This window comes from Marmota flaviventris, chromosome 6 (assembly GCF_047511675.1).
Source record: "Marmota flaviventris isolate mMarFla1 chromosome 6, mMarFla1.hap1, whole genome shotgun sequence".
Lineage (NCBI taxonomy): Eukaryota > Metazoa > Chordata > Mammalia > Rodentia > Sciuridae > Marmota > Marmota flaviventris.
In genome coordinates, this window is record NC_092503.1 from 139,729,427 (window position 1) to 139,753,486 (window position 24,060).

Below are 24,060 nucleotides of genomic sequence, written 5' to 3' on the forward strand. Positions count from 1 at the left end.
AATGCTGTTTTAAAGTCCTTTGGGATAAACTGAGAAGTGGGATAGATGTGTTAAATGATGGTTCCATTCTAAGTTTTCTAAGGAATCTCCATACTGCTTTCCAGATTGGCTGCACCAATTTGCAGTCCCACCAGCAATGTATGAGTGTGCCCTCACCCCACATCCTCACTAACACTTATTGTTGTTTGTCTTCATAATAGCGGCCATTCTGACTGGAGTGAGATGAAATCTCAGAGTAGTTTTGATTTGCATTTCTCTAATTGCTAGAGATGTTGAACATTGTTTCCTATATTTATTAATTGTATATCATCTTCTGAGAAGTGTCTGCTCAGTCCTTGGCCCATTTATTGGTTGGGTTATTTGTTTTTTTTGGTGTTCAGTTTTTCGAGTTCTTTATATATTCTAGAGATTAGTGCTCTAGCTGATGTGCATGTGGTAAAACTTTGTTCCCATACTGTAGGCTCTCTATTCACCTCATTGATTGTTTCTTTTGCTAAGAAGAAGCTTTTTAGTTTGAATCCATCCCATTTCTTGATTCTTGATTTTATTTATTGTGCTTTGGGAGTCTTGTTAAGGAATTCGGGGCCTAATCCGATGTAAAAAAAGATTTGGGCTTACTTTTTCCTATATTAGGCACAGGGTCTCTGGTCTAATTCCTAAGTCCTTGATCCACTTTTGAGTTGAGTTTTGTGCATGGTGAGAGATAGGGGTTTATGTTCATTTTGCTGCATATGGATTTCCAGTTTTCTCAGCACCAATTGTTGAAGAGGCTATTTCTCCAAGGTATGTTTTCGACCTTTGTCTAATATGAGATAATTGCATTAATGTGGGTTTGTCTCTGTGTATTCTATTCTGTACTCATACATTGCTGGTGGGACTGCGAATTCTATACTGTGTATTCTGTTCTGTACTCATACATTGCTGGTGGGACTGCGAATTCTATACTGTGTATTCTATTCTGTACTCATACATTGCTGGTTGGTGCAACCACTCTGGAAAGCAGTATGGAGATTCCTCAGAAAACTTGGAATGGAACCACCTTTTGACCCAGTTATCCCACTCCTCAGCATATACCCAAAGGACTTAAGCATACCACAGTGACGTGGCTACATCAATGTTCATGGCAGCTCAATTTATAATAGCTAAGCTATGGAACCAACCTAGGTGCCCTTCAACAGATGAATGGACAAAAAAATGTGGTACATATACGAAATGGAATATTACTCAGCTATAAAGAAGAATGAAATTATGGCATTTGCTGGTAAATGGACAGAACCGGAGATTATCATGCTAAGTGAAAAAACCAATACCAAAAAAACCAAAGGCTGAATGTTCTCTCTGATATGTGGATGGTGACTCACAATAGGCTGGAGGGAGGAGTGGAGGTTCACCAGATTGGACAGGGGGGAGTAGAGGGAAGAAAGGGGGCATGGGAATGGAACAGTAGAATGATTCAAACATAACTTTCCTATGTTCATGTATGAATACATGACAGTGTAACTCTACATCATGTACCACCACAAGAATGGGAAGTTATACCCCATGTATGATATGTCAAAATGCATTCTACTATCCTGAATAACTAAAAGGGACAAATAAAAAAGAGTAGTGGTCCACAGCACAGAACTTTCACACCTTAGAATACTGTGAACAGAAGGGATGAGGGTTCTGCTCACAGGGCAAGCCACAGCCTCAACTAGAACCAGCCCTGAGCTCCAGTTAGACCCTCTGTTTTCTATGCCTTCCCACCGAGCAGCTTGCCTTTACCAAGCAGTAATAGAGTGCTTACTTCAACTGAGGCACTGGGAAGCCATGGCAAATGAGAAAACAGCCTTGTCTTTCCAGAAGCTGATACACTAAGGGCAAGGATGAGTCAGAAAACAGCATGATAAATGCTATACAGTGAAGTCACATTTGATTGCTTTGGTGACCCAGAAAATGAAAAAATTTCCCCAGGCAAGAAAGGGGGAGGAAAGGAACTGAAGGCCTTTTTTCTAAGGAGTTGGTGAATAGAGAAACGGGTTCATTGGTGTGCAGTGTCCCTCACAGAGTGCTAGGTCGAATGGGTATGGAAGGTCCAGCCTGCAAGGGTCCTGTAGTCAGTTGAAGAAAGGCTCATAGTCATTAAGCAACTGGCAAAGGCTGGGCATAAAGTATGAGGGCCATGGAACAGGTTGCACATGGTCCAGAAACTGATGGTAGAAGCCACTTCCTTAATGGTTTCCTAAACTGCCCAGGAGGGAAGTGTGGCCATTGTTTTGGAGGAAAACAAATGGACTGAGTTTCAAAAATTATATCCGGTAGGAAAAATAACATTGTGAAAAACATGAGCAGCCATATACTTTAAATAACAGCTAAGAGTTATTTAAAAAGCAAAATACCAGTTTGGCTCTGCTAACAGAAGCTGATTCAAAGCCCCATTCTTTCTCAGATGCTCCGCTGGATCTTGGGGAAGGAAAGCTCATTAGTAAATGAGCAATCTACGCCCTGTCACCTGAAGGAGAGGGCAGCCCCTGCTTCACAGCCCACAGACTCCCTGAAGTCACCATGATCCTTGTAACATTCCTGCCCTCACTGAGTGTTAAAAGCATTCACAAAGTGTAGCCAAAGGCTTTTTTCAACTAGGCCTTGCTGCTGAGGCTGACCGTGAAAATCCCACATTATATAACTTGGCATTACGTAACCCAGCTACTCCCCCAAGTGCAACACAACAAATTGCCTGTGAACCTGAGTAGTCAGCGATAGAAGTGGCCAGTGACAGAGCTCACCCTTCACCAACACTGCCAGGCATATTTAAGAAGCATTATTATTCACTTTCAGAATTGGAGAACATCAGGCCTGAAAAGGACCTTTGAGGTCCATGGAGCAAACTTCTCCTGACCCATAGGAAGAAGCTGCCATGTTGGCTGGCAGCCAGTGAATGAGTACTTTTTGAGCCTGTCTGGCATGCCCACGTCGGTGTAGGCAGTTCTGGAAAGCCCTGACTTATGTGCAAAATAGAATAACCTGCTGACAGACACCCAAGTCCAATCTCAGAAGGCAGTGGATACAGTGGATTCAAGAAACAATTCCTGTCTATTAGGGATCCTACCAGAAATCGATGTGCCCAATTCCTTACTTTTTACAGGTGAGGCCTAGAGGGCCATGGAGTTCCTGGCTGCTGCTAATCTGTGGTGGGTTTTGAAGGAAAATCCTTCTGACCTGTGGGCTGCTGCTATTTTCACTCCACTGAGGAGGTGAGATGGGTGGGAGTGGAGGGAGAGAAGTATTTCTTGGGCTTTGTGAAGTGAAAATGCTGAGAAACGGAAAATACTTAAAATATTGATTTAATTCTATGCTGGCATTATTTGATAAAACTAAGATCACAATAGAATTTTTAGGGTTCTTTCATTATTCATAACTGACCAATCTAGGAAATGACAGCCTTAATTACCAGACTGGGGAAGACAAAAAAATTTTGAAGCTTCACTTGCCACTGGTATTTCAATAACATACCAAGTACAAAATTAACTTAAGAATGGTAGGGCCAGGGGTGCAGCTCAGTGGCATGGTGCTTGCATAGCATGCATGAAACCCCAGGTTTGATTCCCAGCCCTGCAGGTTGGGGTGGAGGGATGGTATTCCTTTGCCTTTAGTAGTAGACCTCAGTGATTATGATTTTAGAAAGATCATATATCAGGACCAAGCACGGAGAGCTACTGAAAAGTGTTTAAACTTTTCTTGCTCAAAATGTTTTTCTTTTTTCACCTACCATTCCTATTACATCTGAGGGGCAAAATGCAATCAAACAAGGCAAAAAAAGAATAAAAAAAACACACAGCTTTTTACACTGAGAGATGTATAAAGTAGAAAAAGCTTCCCAAATATTATGTAGGAAACTCTGCTGCGCATGTATACAGGTGAAAATCTATCCAGTCCGAACAGAAAATTCAACTGTAGACACCAAGTGCTCAGGAAATTAGTCCATCTCCTCATGTACACTCTGGCATGGAGGTCACTGCCTCCACGCCATCTCTAAGGACCCAGGGCTGAAGCACAAATTAAGGTAAACAAGGGGAGCCCCTTTTACCGCCTTCCTAAATATGTGACACTGCTCCTTTGTCTCTGCATAAGTGTGACCGGAGTCAACTCCGATTACTTGAAAGGACAAGCCAAGCAACGGGGCATCAAAAGGTTTCCATTGAAAGGTACTCGATGATAGCCTGTCAGGAAAAGCACAATTGGAGCTGCAGCCTTCAGATCTACGGGGAGATTCTGAGCAAAGACTTCTTAAATAAGGTGGCTGAACTTTAAGATTTTCCGAGCGTGGTTTTATTTTCTCTTGATGGCAAGAGTTTTTTTGAGAAAGGATAAAGGAGCATGGCCTCTAGAAATCACACTATTCATGCGCCTGCAAAGGGTAAGCTGCTACCTCTAATAAGAGTTCTAAATGAACACTCAGAAAAAAGAAACGCTCATCTTGCTGCCTTCTCTCATCTTCAGGCTCCTGTTTGCCTCTGTCAAGATGAGGCCACCCAGAGTATGACCCTGCTTCTGAGAGCAGCTCACAAGTGCGAGTAGATGCGGGCCCACCATTCTCCTAACTGTGCATCCTTGGAGAATTCCTCAAACATGCCTCATCTGAATTCCTCACTTACAAAATGAGGATAATAGTATCTTTCTCATAAGGCTGCTGTTAGAGAAACTGAGTGTGCAGTACAGCATCTGTGCATAGACAGGGTACAAGGAAGAAACACTGACATCTATCATTGCCTCCACTGCCATCGCCATCCTCCTCCTCAACAATAAAACTATGCCTCATGGATATGGTGAATTAGGCATATAAGCAAATCACTCGGCTCATGAGGAAAAGCAGTATCTGAGCTGAGATCAACACTTCTGCAGATTCTTTCCTATGAAACCAATGAGCTTTTGGTGCCAGAGGTGATAATATCTAGGTGTTGAAGGTATAGCTCAAAGACAGAGGGCTTGCCTAGCATGAGCAAGGCCCTGGGTTCAATTCTGAGCCCCCCCCCAAAATAAAAATAAATAAGTAAATGCAGTAATATCTGTTTCTAGTGTGCTTCAGAAGAATAAACCAGTTCTTTACAGCTTTCCAGAAAAAATGTCTGTCATGATGAAATGGCAGACTGATAGATTTCATAATAAAAATTACCCAATGAAACCCTTGCAAAAATGTTCTATACAGAGTATCACTGTAACTTTCTTCATGATCTCTGCTATACATGGAAATACAGTAAAAAAGTTTTGTAGCCAGATGCAGTAGTGTATGCCTGTAATCCCAGTAATCCAGGCCAAGGCAGGAGGATAGCAAGTTTGAGGCTAGCCTCAGCAACTCAGTGAGATCCTCAACAAGTCAGCAAGATCTTGTCTCGAAATATAAACAGGGCGGCGGGCTGGGGCTGGGGTTACAGCTCAGTGGTAGAGTGCTCGCCTTCCACACATGAGGCACTGGGGTTGATCTTCAGCACCACATACAAAATAAATAAATTAATAAAAATAAAGGTATTGTGTCCCATTTACAACTAAAAACAATTATTAAAAGAAAAAAAAAAGGGGGGGGGCTGCGTGTGTAGCTCAGTGGAAACGCACCCATGATGGGTTCAATCTCTAGTACCAAAAAAAAAAAAAAAAAAAAAGAGTATTTTGTATATGAAAGATACAGATGTAAAGACTGGTATCTTCTAGAAAAGAAATAGAAACTTATTTTATGCACAACCTTGGAGGAAATAAACAAATTTAATAGACGATTTCCAATCAGATGAGAAGTATCCTTTCTATAGAATTACCAACTGTAGAAATGCTGTTACCCTACATTTCAGTATTGAGAGGAAGGGAATTAAATTCTAGTATGAAGAGGTCTTTTCATAGCTGCAGTGGAACTACATATTGAACAGACTAAAAAAATGAATGTCAGCCTGGGTGTGGTGGCACATACCTGCAATCCAAGTGACTCAGGAGGCTGAGGCATGAAGACTGAAAATTCAAGGCTAGCCTCAGCAACTTAGTGAGATTTTGTCTCAAAACAAAACAAAAGGGGTGAGAATGTAGCTCAGCGGTAGAGCACCCCTGGGTTCAACCCCCAGTATAATAATAACAATAATGATAATATTAATAATAATAATAATTTTTAAATTTAAAAAGCAATACCCCCCTCAAAAAAAAAAAAAAAAACAAAAAAAAACCCAAAACCCAAAAAACCAAAAACCAAAACCCCAAAGGTCACACACAGTCCAAGCTATGCAACTAACAACCATTCTCAAAGCTCTGTTTCCTTAAAAATTTTGAGAGAGAGCTAGGAGATTTTTTTTATTATTATTGAAAAACTCCATATATAGAAAAGACATAGACTCAATTATGGGGCAACTTAGGCCTTGAGGATTTTTATTGAAGTCCAAGACAGATTTACATCTCTTCTGCCTCTAATTGTTTACTATTACCTCTTAAATACGTAGACTGGTCCTTCGGTTTAATCTTAGTTGATCTATGTAGGCACAGAGGAGAATGCTGCTAAGACTGGCTTCTAAACTCTGTTTCTGGTCTATTAGACGAGAGAGTAAAAGGGATCTAGAACCTAGAAGAGCCAAAATGAGAAAAAACTTCTACAAGGTTCTTGCAGAACTCTCAATTCCATCCCAATCCTGTCTCCCAAGAGCTTATCAAGTCAATTCATAATTACATGGCACAGAGTAGGTACTCAAAAAATCTCAAGGGAAAGGTATCACAGGTATGAAACTGCAAGACACACAATGTCTTTGACTGATTTAGTGAAGTGTGTTGAAGGTTGCTCAGAAGTCAGCCAGGGAACAGGGAGAAGTTCAACGAAGAAGAAATGAGTACTAGCATTCACATGGGGCCCAGGAAAGCATTTTAATCTTTCTCTTGCCTGTAAGTTATCACATTACTGTTCTTCAACTACTATTCATTTTGAGAAGAAAATGCTCTGATCAGAAGATGATCTGCTCTAGTACTGGTAACATATTGCCTACCAGGAATGAAGAAGGCTAACAGAGGAAGTGCCAGGAACACGAGAGAAATAATGCAATTTCTTGAATTTCCTGGTAGCTGAAGTGTTGTACTAAGACAAATTTTTGGAATCTATGATAGTATAAATGCTGGCATACAACTTTGCTCATCTATAATAGCCAAAACCCTATATAGTTAAGTTCTTGGTAAAATATGGTCAAGAAAAACTGGGCACAGAGTAATTTATTTGAAAAGCATCAGTAGTTTCTGCATAGAGGAGAAAAAGGGGACAAATATTTATGAGAATGTTGAACCCCAGATTTTAGAACTGGAAGTAGCTTTAAAAATTAGAGTATAACCCTTTGACTTTTCCCAACAAGAAAACTGAAGACTCACACGTAAAAATTCACTAGTTCAAGCTTCAAGACTTAAGTCTCCTACTCTCAAATACTAGTACATGAAGCATCTAATTTTACTCTTCCCAATTAAAAAAAAAAAAAAAAACGTGACAAGTTATAATTCATTTTGGGAAAAGGGATCTAGGGATCTTTTTTTTTTTCCCCCTCTTGGTACTGGGGATTGAAACTGCAGATGCTTTTACTACTAAGTTACCCACACTTTTAAAATTTGGCTTAACCTCATTGGACTGAATTCACTGTAATTTCAGCTCCCAGTGCTGAATAATCAAGTGGCTAACCCGCTTTGTTTAAAAAAAATTTTTTTTTGTGCATTATAGTTATATGTAATAGAAGGGTTCCTTTTGACATACTCATAAATGCATTTATCAAGAGTTTTCACCATTTCAATCCCCAATACTGCCCTCTTCCCTTGCCCTGGTCCCCTTCCTCTACTCTATTGATCCTCCTTCTATTTGTTTATTGCATTATAGTTATATATAAAATTGGAATGCATTGGGTGTGTTTATCATGCATCTAGTATAATTTGGTTAACTTCATTCCCCAGTTCTTCCCCCTTGGCCCCTTTTCTACTCTACTGATCTCCCTTTTATTTTTGCAAGATCCCCTTAATTTCATTCTGTTTCTAGCTTCCACATTTGAGAGAAAAAAATTCAACCCTTGACTTTAAGTCTGGCTTATTTCACTGAGCATGCTCCCTAGTCCTTTAATTTTGAGACAGGGTCTCAACTAAGTTTCTGAAGCTGGGCTTGAATTTTTCATCCTCTTGCCTCAACCTACTGAGTAGCTGGAATCACAGGCATGTACCACATCTAGCTAGGGATATTTTTAGCTGTGAAAAAAATCATACAGATTTCATCATCTCAGTCATTGGTCTTTTTATTTTTTTATTGATACATTATAATTATACACAATACTGGGATGCATTATGCCATATTTATACGCACATGTAATTTAATCAATATGATTTGCCATCACTTTCCTTTTCCTTCTTCTCCTCCCTCCCCCATGTGCTTGTTCTATTCTTCTGATCCACATTATATCACAATTAGTGCACTATAATTATACCCTATTTCACCACATAATAGTCACCATGGCATAACTGTTGCATCCTGTTTGCTCAGTCCAAAAATTGGTTTATAACCTTTATTGCATAATTGTCACATGATATAATTCTGTTCCTCATGTTGCTTAAAAGGTAACCAGAATATGAATGTATTCATCAGTGGCATGTGGATGTTCATTTGTCTTCTAGGGCACTGTGAACTACAGCCTAGAATTCTCAAGGCATGGGCACTGTGTGTATATTTCTGAAAGCTGACTGGTGTGGTTTTATTACAGCAGTACTAACAGTAACATCTCTCTCTCTCTTTTTTTTCTTAGAACATATCTCTTATGAATGGTGCTGAAGCTGGCACATCAGATAAAGAAAATAACAATAGTAGTGCAAAATCAACATAGAAGATTAAGTTTTGTTAAGTCCATAATTTGCAACACTCTAGTAAATTTTATCAAGTGTAATATTTCATTTATAATGCACAAACCAGTAACAACTAAAGTGTTAACTCTTTTTTTTTTTTTTTTTTTTCCAGACTGGGAAAATGTTGCTTTAACCACCACAAGGAAATGATGTTCATATTCAGACTATTCAATTTGAATGTATATTCAGGCATTTTCTGCATATTCTGATATTATACCAGTTTAGCAATGAATAATTTTTAAATAATACTGGCACAGTTCTTTTTTTTTTTTGTTTTGAAGCTTCACACAATGGTCTCACCCCACTTTTTTGTAATATAGTTTGGCATAAAATCTGCGATGATTGTGTTATGAAATGTGGTTTAAAAAGGTGGGAGACGTTGTGCAATCTGCACATGCACAAGCTAATGTGTTCCCCAGTATGTGCCCAGGCCCTCGCCTTCTATCCCCTTCTTCTACTCTGCTGATCTCCCTTCTATTTTTTTCTTTCTTTCTAATCTTAACCATTTTTAATACTGTTAAATATATTCACATTTTTGTGAAACAAATCTCTAGAACTTTTCCATCTACTGAAACTGAAATTCTGTATCCTCTGAGCAACTTCCCCTTTCCCTCCAGTCCCTGGTAACCATCCTTCTACTTTCCGCTTGTATGAATCTGACAACTTTGGATGCCTCATTTTAAGTGGAACCACACAGGATTTGTCCTTTTGTTTTTGGCTTATTTCACTTAGCATAATGCCCTCAAGGTTCATCTGTGGTTAGCATGTAACAAGATCTCTTTCATTTTTAAGTTGAGTGATATTTAGCTTTAAGTATGGAACACATCTTGTTTATCCATTCATCTGTCAATAGACATGTGGGGTGCCTCTACCTTTTGTGAATAGCATATAATTATTTTCATGTGTTTTAGGTGCCGTAACATAGAAATTAACTTTCCTTTATATTCCATCAAAACAATGGCCAAATATATTTTGGAAATGTCCCCAAACTATCAAAATGGTACTTACATTAAATGTATGCATGTGGAGAGAGAGTGCACTCTCTATTTTCCCTACAGGACCTAAAAAAACATACATTTTCCCAGGTTGTTTGAAAAGGACAAGAACAGTGGGGAACACAGCATTTTTTTTTTTTTTTAAGAGAGAGTGAGAGAGGGAGAGAGAGAGAGAGAGAATTTTAATATTTATCCTTTTAGTTATCGGTGGACACAACATCTTTGTACGTGGTGCTGAGGATAGAACCCGGGCCGCACTTTTGACAGGCTTTAACCACCATCTAAGGTACTGAAGTGACTGATGGGGCTAGAAGGAGGTCACTGTTCACCAGCTTCTCATTTCACAGCAGCATATTTAGAGAACTACTGGTGAACCCTTCTCTTGAATGGTCTTTTAAAGACTAACTATAAAACACCAAATAAAAGTAAAAACACATATGGTTTCAGAGACTCTCACCTATCACCACTGAAAATAAACTGGACAAATGATTTTGCTTTTAGCTATCTACAAAAATAATTAAGTAATAAGCTGAGAAACACTGAAATGGTTCAGCTCACGCATACGCAAACTCATTTTAACAAAAATCTTTGTCATGCGGGGTGTAGTGGCGCACACATGAAATCCCAGCCATGCGAAGGCAGGAGGTTCCCAAGTTTAACAAAGGACTAGGGACATAACTCAGTGGTACAGCACCCCTGGGTTCAATCCACAGTACAAAAACGAAAATAAAACAAAACAAAAATCCATGATACATGTAATAATATCCACCCCATCCCCCGTATTTTAAATGGCTGTACTGCTTTTGATCGCTTACAACTACAGGTTCATAATTCTGAACCTAATACCTCCTTGAGTTGCTTAATTACAGAAAGCACTAGCTTCAGAATAGCCACTGCAGTAGAAAATAGTGACCATTGGAAAACTAGTGACGATTGCTATCATGCCAAAACCCTGGCACAGAATCAGAACATAACCAGTTTCTCTTCCCACTGTATAATCACATGTAACAATAACAATATATTTCTTCATCCAAATACTTGGGTAAGAGAGAACCTTGTTTTGCAGGATAGAGTCCTTTCTATTTTCTATCAAACACATATCTTAGTAGCCTCTTGTCTTTGGTAGTGTAATCAAACATTATTTGGATATAAACAGTGCTAAATTCACTAGCCTACATATTGGCCAGGAACCTTTTCATACAGAAGATTTTTTCTTTTCTAAAGTTTATGGATTCACCTGGCTGACCATACTATGAAAATGGTCTATGAAGTACACTCTGTCCACCTCTGGCACACAAAACAACTTCGGTTACACTAGGTTTGCTACTATTTGAGAACCTGGAAGAACTGAAGGGTCATTTCACTTTTATGACCCCTAGTGGCATCAGATAACTATAAATGCACTTAAACTTTTGCCCAGTTATGTTACATGCTGCAGTTGTTCTGAAGACACTTAGAGGAGCAAGGTACTAGCACAAGGGAAGTAGTGACACATAGGTACACTATGGTGGTTAAAAAACCAAGAAGTGTTAAAAACAAAAACAGAAACAAAAACAAACAAGCAAAAAACCCATAGAGAAGTGGCAAACTGCAGGGCTGTAATGAATTGGGGTAATTAACTCACAGCAATTCTAACTAATGCCTGTAAACAGAAGGAATTCTCCTAGACAATGAAGCTGAACAAAGGATAAAGACAAGATCTGGCTGGCTTCCTTGCTTCTCTGTCTGATGTGGAAGACCTACAAAGCCTTGCTTCCCGTCTCAGGGAGACACCAACTAGGTACTTCTTTGTTCCTAGACTGCCTAGACTGCTCAAGATCTATTTGCCTAACCACACACAGTCAAGTTACTGTCTGTCCTCATTTGGCCCATATACAAAAGGGCTCCCAACCTTTTTGATCACAGCTGGAGAACAGATAGGGAATCTAGGTTTAGCAGGGGCTAGTCCAGAATTTGCTTTCAGCAGAGGGGAAAACCCATAAATGCTGACAGGGTCAGCCTGTTTTTCCAGAACCATTTTTTTGTGGAAATAATAGAAGCTTATGGAAAGGTAGAAGAATGTCTCTACTGGTCTACTGGGATATGATGCATGTAACTGGAACAGATTTGCTACTGACATATCAGACTGTAATGTCCAAGAACATCAAGGAAAGAACAAGTACATGTTTGGTCCTAAGTATGGAGAAAAGCAAAAGAAGGCTGACTTGCTCACTAGGAAAGAAAACCAGCTAGCCATATCGTGAAATGAGAGTAATTTTTAGGAGCTGTGCAAAGGCTCCCAAGAAATACTGATGCTATCTAGAACTCCTCAGGGCAGCCGATGCAGATTTACCATCTTGCACATTAGGGATATGAAGGAAGCATGAATGACCTCTGAGGAGAGATTAAGCTCCATTGATGAGGTTCTTAAATATCTTGGGGGAAAAAAATGGGAGGATGGCTTAAAAATAACTTTATCCTTCAACTTTTACTAACTTAGGAACTTGTGACCTTGTGACCTTGAACTTCTGAATGTGCTCCAAGGAATTAGAAGATTTGAGCTCTTTTTCCTGAACCTGAGCTTCTCTACCCAGAAAACCAGAAGAATGTTTTTGTTCAGAGACTTCTTTAAAAACAGCCAAAATTACCAGGCATGGTGGTACATACCTATAATCCCATTATTTGGGAGGCTGAGGCAAGAGAATTGCAAATTCAAGGATAGCCTGTGCAATGTACAGAGACCCTGATTCAAAAGAAATGTGGATGTAGCTCAGTGGCAGTATAGTGCCCCTGGGTTCAAGCTCCAGTACCATAAAAAACAAAAACAAAAACAAACCCAAAACAAAACAAAAACTACACCACTGTACCAGGTTATGGTGGTTTCACACACCAGAGATGAGTCAAGGGACTGAAGAAGCTGTACTTTAAAGCACAAGGAGAAAGCAAAGAGGGCGGTTTCAGTACAGAAGATGGAGGATTTCCGACTACTGCTTTGATGATGTAGGAGTGTGGTAGCTGGACAGTGGCTGCTGGTTTCCTGTTTACAGAAATGTAAAGCTGGGATTGGTCCAAAAGCTCCAGCAGAGGAGGGGCTTGAAAGGAAGAAAATCACAGCTCCTGAAGGTGATAGGTCAGGATCCTCAAGAGATTTCTGTTTCCCTGTCAGTTTATTCCTCCAGGAGGGACTAAGTGGCCAAAAAGACACCAGGTCTTTGGTGGCACAGCCCCTCTGACTGAAGTATATGACCTCAGGACAACCCTGCCTGTACTCCCTTGAGCATCCAGCACTTTGCAGTTCTAGAGATTGTAGAGTAATCACAGCAAATACTTGCAAAGTGTACTATGTGCCACCAATATCATTTTAGGGCTTTTCATACATTAACCTATTTGATCCTTACCACAATTCCCTATCCTTATTTGTTTTTTTTATTAGGCACTAAGAAATCAAATATTTTGCTCAAGGTCAAATAGCTGAGTCAGGACTGGAACACAAGCCTCACAGCACATGTTTTTGCTCACCAGACCCTTAGATCCCTTCCTTACACCTGCTACTGTCTCATGGGGAAGGGAGAAAATGGATAAGGCAACGAGCAGTAGTGTTTTAGGTACAGATAAGTGCTGTTAGGAAAAGTGATGCAGGGCACGAGAGGGCAGCTGTTTAATTAAGATAGTGTGGTCAGGGAGAGCCAGGCAAGAGTCTCGGGAGTGTCTCCTTCAGGTGAAGAACCTCTGAAGAAGGTTGAGAAGGGATGAGCTGGGTGTGCACCAGGGCCAACAAGAAGATAATGGACACTGTGTGAGGGAGGGAGAGAGACCAGAGTAATGCAGGGCCTCAGAAGATTTCACAAAGAGTTCAGTTTTTCTTGTCAAGGTGCTATGAAGCCCCTAAAGGGGCCGAGCAGGAGAATGAAGTGATCAGATTCTATTATTTTTTTTTTTAAAGATCATTCTTGCTATTTATGAACAGAACACAGCAGGGGAAACAGTGAAGCAAGTTAGACGATAACTACAGAAGTCAGCAGCAAGGACATTAAACAACATACCTTTGCCTTTGGTCCAGCTCGCAGTGAGGTGTCTCAGGAAATCTACCATATCCCATACACTAACTGTGGTAAAATTTGCAGTTACAAGACTTGACGTGAATGGGAAGTGAGTAGAAAACTACCCACCAGCTGAAGTCTAACTGGCTAAGTAGTTCTCCCATAGAATGAGGGCTTCTATGAGAAAGTGGTACCTCGCTCCTAGAAGGTCACTCTGGAAACCCTGGGCCTGCAAGTTAGGTAGTGTATCAGGAAGGTGCAGTCGCCCCGCTGTCCTGGGGAGGGCACCCTCACTCTACTCACTCTCTAGCTGCTGCAATAATGTTTCCATCTGTTTTCAGTGTGGATTCACTGGGGATGTTGGATGATGGCCACAATCTTTTTTTTCCTCCCCCAGTGCTGGGGATAGAACCAGGGTTTCCTGCATGCTGGGGCAAATGCTCTACCACTGGGCTATAACTCTTTTTTTTGTTCGTTTGTTTTGAAAGAAAAAGAAAGCTTTTCAAACCAAAAAATGACACAGACAATTAGACATAACACAAGAAATGGTGGCACAGATTATTTACAGGCCCCCTCTTTTAAGCAGTTTATATTCTAAGTAATTTTAGACTAAAGATAAAACCAGTCTGTTTTGGAAATGCTTGCCAATTTCTACACAGAGAAAGTGCCAAAGAACTGAATCTTTCTGAGTTTATGTAAAATAGAGACTCAGGCTGCTTGTTTTCCTAAATTTTACTGCTAAAGGATCCCATGAAATTGAACTGCTGGTGACTGGAAAATACCATCATTCTGGAGTTTTCCAATTGGCGACTCACTTATCTGCCATTCTCAAAGTACACATAAATGTGCAGATCAGTCTTTTTCTAACTACCCTATTATCTTTTCATGCCTTTAGTTAATGATCATTTCCCATACTTGTTTGAATGTGGCAAAGTTATTCCAATGCTAGATAACTGCAGACATCAAGGAGAACTACCAGAATCTGAAATGTTATTCCAGAAGGGATTGTTCCATTATGAAGCCAACAGAACCAGACTTAATCTTGTCATAAAATGAAAACTATAGTTTTTTACTCTTGCTTATTTGAATTCTATTTTGAGTTATGCATGAAGAAGGGTCAAGGAAAGGGAAGAGTCTGATGAAACGTCAGCCAAACACTTTCTAAAACACTAGCAGAACTTAAGAAAATGGTAATGTGTTCCCCCATACACTGTATAAACACATTTACCACAAGTAAGAGAGAAGTAGGGGTGAAAACGAAGAGATTTATGGTGTGACTATTGCTAAATTAAAGAAAAACAGTGAAAAGGGCAATTTTATTACAGGTTGAGAAAATCAATCAATAGAAGGCTACTTTAACCTTTGACTCTCTAATAGTTCCTGAGAAGACAGGCTACCATAAGTGCTCCACCCACCTCATTAAATTTTCTAAAAAAGCAATCCTTGCAAGTTGATCCCCGGATCTTGTACAAAATGAAAACAAAAACACCTTCCAGGGTCTTTTAAGGGGTCTGCACCCCCACCAGTTGTGCTCCATACCTTGTGCACCTGCAGATGCACCTTCCATCTGGCAACGTAATTCAGGTTCATCATCTATTCTATTCATCATGAATTATAATGATAAATACTAGAAAAGGAGATGTTTATACCCTGACATAAGTTCACATATATATCTATAATATATCTTACAAAGACTTTTAATTTTAAAAAAGTTATTATATTGAAATTTATCACACTTCCAACGTTTAGTTTATGAGAGTTTAATTTTCCAGAAGGATGCAGTCCCTGAAAATTTTGAAAAGCTAATGCTTTTATTTTGTCCTTGAATTTGATAATATGATAGCTCGTTTTTCTATGCCTGTATTAGAAAAAAAGAGGACAGGGGAAAAAAAAAAGGATAGAGTTTCATGATCCTACAGTGTAAATCATAAACCTGAAAGTGGTGATGTCCAATCAAGGGGGAAATGTCAGAGCTGAAGGCTTTTAATGAAAACAGTATACTGAACCATCTTACCTGTCGACGAATTATTTCAAGGTCTCTTTTGGCTTTATTCACTAGGTTTTGAATTTCTACAGGATCCTTTACATTTTTATTTTCTCTGAAGGCATCTCTTATCCTCCTGACAGCATACATTCTAAATGAGAAAAAAAAAAAAAAAAAAGAAGAAGAAAAGTTGTCAGTATGTCTGAGGATGTTTAAATTTAAAAGCTTTCCTCTAGAATTAAGTGTCCAATATTCCCCTATAGATAATTCACTTTGATTTTTGCTCATGGGATAGGTCAATGTATTACTATTCGGGATGACTAAGCAAATGAATTTAGAAAAATAAATCTACCTTAAAGAAGTCACATACAAATGGCAAACTGCTACATAAATGCTCTTTAGATTACTGGCTCTTTAGAGTTATTCACAATTGGCTTCCCTCCATTAACATGGATAATTGAACCTTTATTGTACAGAGACAAACCAAGAATTCAGAGGTTAAACGATGCACTGTGTGTGTTTGTATGCTGAATATGCTGAGCTAGTGATCAGCTTTCCCAATCCCTGATCCCTTTTTTGGCCTCTACTTTTCTTTTTGTAACCTAAAATGTAAGGCTGCAATCCATATCAGGATCCTACCCCAGCTGAAAGTGAAGGATTATGCCAAAAAGTCTTTTCTTCACGAGAGGTCCTCTATCTGCACAAACATATCTCCCACCCCAAGCCAGATAAACCCAGACAGACTTGAGTTTGTATGTTTGCTCCAGCTCCTGCTATTCACATCAGCTTGGGAAAGCTTCTTAACATAAGGCCATGTTTCCTCATCTGCCAGAGACACATAATACTGCTCAGTACAGCTAGTAGGATTAAGCATTATTATGTGAGACTGGATTTTGGCAAAAAGCCTGGAACCTAGAAAGACTCAATAAATGAAAGCCATTCTGATTACTATTCTAATTATACCTTAATGCAATTTGTATTTCCCTCTCCTCATGTATGGCCTCACCTTTGTCTCATATCTTTAGGGGCACACCAGAGTGTGTGTTCAGAAAGTAGAGTGCTCTTGATAGTTAGCCAGAGAAGAATCAACAGTCTTAATCAGACTCTCAGAGAACCACAGCCTTAACCCCTATGCACTCCCCATCTACTTTGAATTGGAAGACAAGAGACTAAGGAAAAGCAGCCTGAGTTGCACACACCAGACATTGTTTCCATCTCAAATCACTCTTGATTTTTAGCTTTAAGAACCAGGAAAAGAATATGTGTGTTACCATTGGTAATATTCAGCAATAAAAGAATGTAAATAGATGCAAAGAAAGGTGAAAAAGTATCAAAGTCTCTGGGGGATTGAAGGTGAGGTCTAGGAGATGCATATATACTGGGAAATCTTATTTTAGAGAATACAAAGTTTGTTTAGACACATTTTTCTTTTTCTTTTTTTAATATCTCTATAATATTTTTAGATGTAGATGTGCACAATGCCTTTTATTTTTATTTATATATTTTTACATGAGGACTGAACCCAGTGCCTCACATATATGAGATGAGTGCTCTACTGCTGAGCTACAACCCCAGGCCTAGACACATTTTTCTAAAAAAATAAATTTTATACTAACAATGTAAATGAGCTGTGCACATGGCATGGACTTGTAATCCCAGCAGCTTGGGAGACTGAGGCAGGATCACAAGTTCAAAGGCAGCTTCTGCAACTTAGCTAGTCCCTAAGCACTTGCTGAGAACCTGTCTCAAAATAAAAAATAAGGGTCTGGGGCTATGGCTCAGTGGTAGAGCACCTGCCAACCACATTTGAAGCACTGGGTTCCATCCTCAGCAACACATAAAAATAATAAATAAAAATAATAATAAAAAGGACTGGGGCTGTGGCTCAGTGGTACAGTGTCCCTGGATTCAATCCCCAGTACCTAAAAAAAAAGAACAAAAAACCGAGACCCAAATGGCAGTTTTTGTTTTTTTTTTTTTTTAAACCCATTTAAAAGTGAGAGTAAAGCTAAACCTTGTAACATTAGGAACCACAAGAAGAAAGGCAGTTTAGGAACTTGCACTTTCAAAATGGAAGATACCATTGAAACTCTGATCTTAACCCCTTGATAACCAGCTAGAGAATTTGTAAAGAGGCTCCTAAATGTTCAGTATTGATCTCAGGGACTACTATGATTGGAAAGGGAATCCATATAATACTGGCTGCTAAACAACAATGGAAAACCTTACTAGTAGAATATTATTAAATAAGAGAGTCCTGTCATGTGGAGCTTCTAATCTAACAACATTCTAGTTTGGTCTAATAAGGAGGTTAACGGCCAATTTCTGAAGCCCTTTCTTGCATAGCGTAATTTAACACAGTATCTCTTCTTCCTCACACCTACACTCTTCAAAAGAAACTTCTTTTTTATGATGATGGAAGTGGAAAAAGGGACAAAATAATTCAATACTAACATTGTGATTCACATGGAACATTGTTTTTATAACGTAAGTTCACCTCTGGGAGTCATCCTTTTTTTCCCCCTTAGGGAACCCAGGGCCTCATACATACCAAGTACACCCCCCAGCCCCTTTTCCCTTGTTTTAATTATTTATTCTGGATGCTGCATGGGTTTCTTGTAAAATATGGGTAATGGTAATCATCACTACACTCATTTTTCAAGAAGCTAGTGATTAGTTCAGAATAGGTAAAAAGAAAAGAAGCATCCCAAGGAATAGAAAAACAAGCTCTCCAAAGGCCAAGAAAATCGGAAAATAGCTTAAGACTCTCACAATTTATACCAATTGATGTCAGGGTTGAGAATTTAATGCTGTAAACAGCACAGCTGAACTAGCAGGTTCTGATGAGGGGGTGATGGGAGTTTGAAAGAATAAAGTCTTATGTTCAGAGATCTTGAAGATAAACAGCTGGGATTGGGTGGAGCGCTGCTCTCTGTTGGAGAAGCAGGTCTGAAGACTTACACCAGCAATCTTTATTATATACATGTCTTTAATCAAGATTAAAGACTATGTAAGTATTAATCTTTGTATTCATGAACATTGTGTAGCTTATTCCTCAGTTACACATTGCAGTGGCAATGTGCGATGTTAGAAGCTTTGTGTAGCTCTCAAGAAAGTCCACTGTTTAAAGGAGCAGGCAGGTTCAGGAGTTGCAGAGCTGGTGAAACATTGTGGTTGTCTAGCAAAGAGTTCCTTTATTCTCAGGAGCTGTGTGCCTGAGATCAAAGGTTGAGGCTGATAAGACTCTAGCAGAGAGCCTCCTCATGGAGGGCATTATCACAGCAGCTAGGCATCCTGAACCTTTGCACAGAAACTTTCCCAGGTAAAGTATGCACAGTCATAAAGTCATATCAGGGACCCCAATTTTAGACACTGCTCTCCCTGTTACTGCTTTCCACAATTCGGAATATCCTGCTGAATGTTCTTATTTGTTTCCTCAATTCTCCAAAGTCGTTACCTATAGAAATGCAGCTCTAGATCCTGGAATTAAACATTTCTAAAGCACTCAAGTGGTTCAAACTCTGGATATACCTTTGAAACGAATGAGGCAAAGGCCCCTCCTCTCTTTTTAGCTCTGCTTCCTCCTGCATCATTTAACACACAGGATATTATTCTTTGCCCTAAGACACTGGCTCAGAACCAAATAGCAAATACTGCACAAACAGTTAATTTCTCAGTTTCAATTATATTTCAAATGATAATAATTTTGTAAAAGTGAATCTGGGTAAACCCTCACATTTTATGGGAGAGGGCTAGCCACCAGCTAGTTCAATCCCGATCCTGCCCTGGTTTATATTATTTGCCCTATTTTTGCCAGCTATTAAGATAAACCATTTATCCTCAAATGCATTCTGGCTATAAGCCTCTTGACTATATCACTGAGCAAGAACATTTAAAAGAAAAATGTGCAGATGCTCTAATGAAAAGGGTTAGCTGCTATGTAATGCCCTGCAGTGGATGATCCTAATACAAGTTAGACACTGTTTGAAATAAGTCATGAAATATAACATATTAAATACATGCATGTGGTATAGTCCACCCATGTGTCAAAGGTCATTCATAGTTCATTTTAGTCTGTCCTGACTGAAATCACTAGCATTGCAAAAACAAAAATAGAACAGAACAAACAAACAAACAAAGAAGAAAAACAAACAGAGAAAGGGCAAGGGAACAAACAGAAGGAAGCAGACACTTCCACAGGAGGAGAAGGGCGGAGTTGCCTACACCAACACTGCTACCACCTGCCCTCTTGGTGCTTTGAGCTGGAGATTCCCACTGGGCTTTACTTTTCCACCCCAGACTTAACCCCTCACTTGGTCAGCAAATCTCAAATGTCCACAGGTTTTCCTAACTGGCTGTCCTTTTGCCATTGCAAGAACAAAACTCCTTTCTGAGATTCTTCCACTCACCCCAATTTCCTAGTGCGCAAGGCAACACAGCAGGCAGTAACCAAACAGTTCTTTGCACTTGAGGTCTTGCTTCACTTTCCCCTCCCAGAATTACTGGGGACCAAATGCAGGCCATAATCACAGCCTCTAGCACTTGGAAACTCACATCTGCTTTAGCATCCAAAGTGTGATATGACTAGCTAATGCAATGCTTCTTGTTTCTGTCATTCTTCATCAGCATCCCAAAAGGTGGTGGCTCCTCTGCTTACCCAACACATAAACACATGGTCCCTCTTCTTGCTCCTCTGCAGCCCCAAGTAAAAGTCAAATATTCCAGTAACCAAACAGCTCAACCTTTAATTCTGGCCTCCTCGGGGCACAATGTTATTTACCGTCTGCTGCTTGGAAGGACTTGTGCTTCTTTGCAGTCACTAGAAGGAAACTGCTTAATTCTAGCATGCTCCCTGGGCAGAAAAGGGAGGGCTGGTATGTTTTCTTGGATTATGCTTCATACCATCTGACTACATCATATCCCATGCTTCTATGAATCTGATCTGTTTACTTCCGGAGGCCAAGTCTCAAAGATGCATCAAGGCTTATATAAAGGACACTCATTGCATACAAAGACCACCAACTAAAAGTAACCCCTCAAATTACCATTTTTAATAAAAAGAAGAGCTTTAAACCTCAACATTTTTTACAATGACTTAAATGATTTGCATTTGTTTTAATGCTGGGGATGGAATGCCTTGTGCGTTACTCTACCTCTGGGATATACTCAGCATCATCATTCACAATCTTCTGAGGTATCTATATTTGCTGGACAGGGGATCACCATTGTTTCTCCTCTTGGTCTCTGGATCCACTAGCTACTCCCTCTTAGACTGTGTTGTGGGTACTCTGCTCCTTACACACTGTGTTCTTTAGGGCCTACATGTGGACTTTTTATTCAAATCTCTGCCAATAATTATGTCTATGTTCAAGATATCAACTAATTTATATATGACACTAGCTTTCAATACTCTGCTAGCCCAGACCTTCCTTCTGAGGTATAAATGCATTATCATCCAATTTGCCTTTTGGACTTTCAATAAAAATACAGTTTTCCAGTGAACACATTCAAAGCTGAAGTTACTACCTTCCTTCTTCTTGTCCCTGAAGGCCAGTATCTCCTTCTAAAGGTAGGAGCATTAACATGCAGCCAACTGCCCAAGTCAGACACTTGAGATTTGTCCTAAGTTCCTTCCTTTCCTATAACTCTCTAAAATTCAGTCAGGCATAAGATCTTACTTATTCAATCATCCACATCCCTTCTGAATTATCTTCCACTTTCTCTAACCCCTCGGCTTTGAACTTGCTCAGGCTCTCTCTCACAGACTGATGCAACAGCTTTGGGATTATGGTATGTATGTATGTGCAGTACAATAAGATGGCTCACAGCACCTATAGAGAGAAGGTTCAAGGACCACATGAAGGTAATAAGCACTCTGGATAGATAACAGAGAGAAGGACAGAACATAAAGCTTCCTTCTTTATATAAGTGTGAGGGCCCACCAGAATAAAAGGCCGCTTGCAGTCTTTAAACTTTCTTGTTTATCATTATATGTAAGTGCCTGGCACAGAGAAAGGACTCAATAAATATTTACTGAATAAATGAACTTCAAAACATTATGGGCAATAACAAAAATTCCCCTAAGGAAAAAAATATCAATAATCAATGTGGAAGAATAAAATAACAAACTGCCAAAAGAAACAGAATTTAAAAAAGGGCGGGGGAATGCAGCCTATAGATTGAAATAAGCTCCGAGAGACCATGATCATAGAATCCACCATTAGGATTCATTCAGTAAACACATACTTTATGTCTATTATGTCAGCACTGTGCCAGGAGCTAGAGACACAGTGGAGAATAACAAGGGCACTGGCCTCAGGGTCCTGTGGGGATGAGATCTAATATAAGGAGGTGAAATAGGCCCAGAAGGCATTCAAAGTAAACAGAAAGGATCAAGGAGACTTGGGGCAATGAAGCAGTCCTCCTCTTGATTGGGGTAGTGTTTCCATAGGCCTATATGTCAAAACATTGAACTGCGTACTTAAAATGGACACATTTTATTGTATACAAATTATTCCTAATGAAGTTGACTTTTAAAAAGGTAAAAAAAAGTAAATAATACAGAAACTTTTAAGAAAAGCAACTGAAATAAAACACAAAACAAAGATTGCAATGCTAGAGAATAGGTACATAGCTGAAAGAAGAAAAAATTAGCACTAAATTATAGAAAGTAGAAGAGAAACTCAAAATTCACATTAAAACAGAAAAATGAAATAAGCTGGCAATAATGGGCAAGAAAAAAATTAACCTTCAGAATAAGGCAAAGGTATAAAGCCTATGAATAATAAGTGTGAACAAACTGAATGCCATAGGTAATTAAAGTTATAATGAAAGAAAATGTCCCAGAAGTGATTATAAAAAAATTGAGAAGACTCATTGAGATTTAACAACCAGAGGACAATGCCAAGATATTTGTAAAACCCTGAACTCCAAGGTCAGAGAAAAGAGTTTAAAGAAGGACAAAGAAAGAACTTTAAAAAGGTAATACAGAATGGAAAACAGATAAATTTTAAGATTTGTATCTTCCAAAACTCTCACCAAAGTAAAGGACTACTTTTCACAGTCATTTGAAGTGCTGTTTGGAGAGTCCAAAAGGATAACAAAACAATATCAATAATTTATGGTACAGATTATATACACATAATACTGTGCTAAATACATGAAATGTATTATCTCATTTAATTCTCACACTTATGGCTCAGGCTAAAAATTTAGGCCAAGATCACATGTCTAAAATGTGGTAGAGTGGGGTTCTGAACTCAGCTGACTCCAGAGTCTGTAACTTTTCAATATGGAGCTCTTCTTCTCCCAGAGGTTGATAAACTCTTTTCAATCTCTGATAAGTACTTGGTCTAACCCAAGCTGTTATTCATTTGAAAAGGCATTAAAAAAATTGTGTCTGGCACCAGCAAAGCTTAAAAAGGTCATCTCATCTCTCAACAATGTTTCAAGTGTTCCTACAAATAGTTCAAGTTAAGAAATACAAGTGGCTAAGAGCCTTAGTAGGGAAAGAGCTATTGATATAAGCACTAAGAGTGAGATAATTGAGTTTAATTGTTTTAAAATGGAAGATAATGAGGAAGAAGCTGGTGGAGTAAGGAGGGAAAATTATTGAGAGAAAACCTATTGGGGGTAGGGGAAAAACAAAGCCACTGAGTTTTGGGGCAGTCTTAAGCCTATTATGTACTTCCCTGCTTAAAACTCCTCAGTGGCTTTCCATTGTCTTAAGATAAGGGTTGAATGATTAGCAGGGATAGAGGATAGGACCCTTGTTCATCTCTTCTGCTGCATCTAGCATGTGTTCTGACATGGAGCAGCCACATAGGAAGGCTTGCAATTTCCTTGATTCCCTCTTTTAGGTCTGCTGTTTCTCCATATGTGCAGCATCCTTCTCCAGCTGGATTTCTTGGCTAACTCTTAATCATTCTTAAAGTCCTAACTCAGAACACGTATTGCAAAAAGATTAATATCGTTAGCATATAAATACTACATATAAATCAAGTAGAGAGACATTAAGGCCACAGTAAATAAATGAGCAAGATGCATGAAACAATAATTCATAAGAGTACCAAAAATGAGTAAGTTTAGAAAGACAGATACAGATATGAATATTTAGTATCAGTCATCATCAAAGAAAATGCAAATTTAAACTAGGTAGCATATTCTGTACATGCAGTTGTAAGAAACAAGAAAGTCCAGT

At 39.1% G+C, this 24,060-nt stretch overlaps 1 protein-coding gene across 1 annotated transcript in view; it reads right to left on the reverse strand.

Moving 5' to 3' along the window:
* The window catches only part of Lyrm4 (LYR motif containing 4), a 153,219-nt gene that overhangs the window by 100,684 nt on the left and 28,475 nt on the right, over window positions 1-24,060 (reverse strand). Inside the window, exon 2 of the mRNA XM_027948159.2 lies at window positions 15,891-16,011. Within this exon, the coding sequence (XP_027803960.1) occupies window positions 15,891-16,011 (121 nt within the window). The remainder of the gene's footprint in view (window positions 1-15,890; window positions 16,012-24,060) is intronic.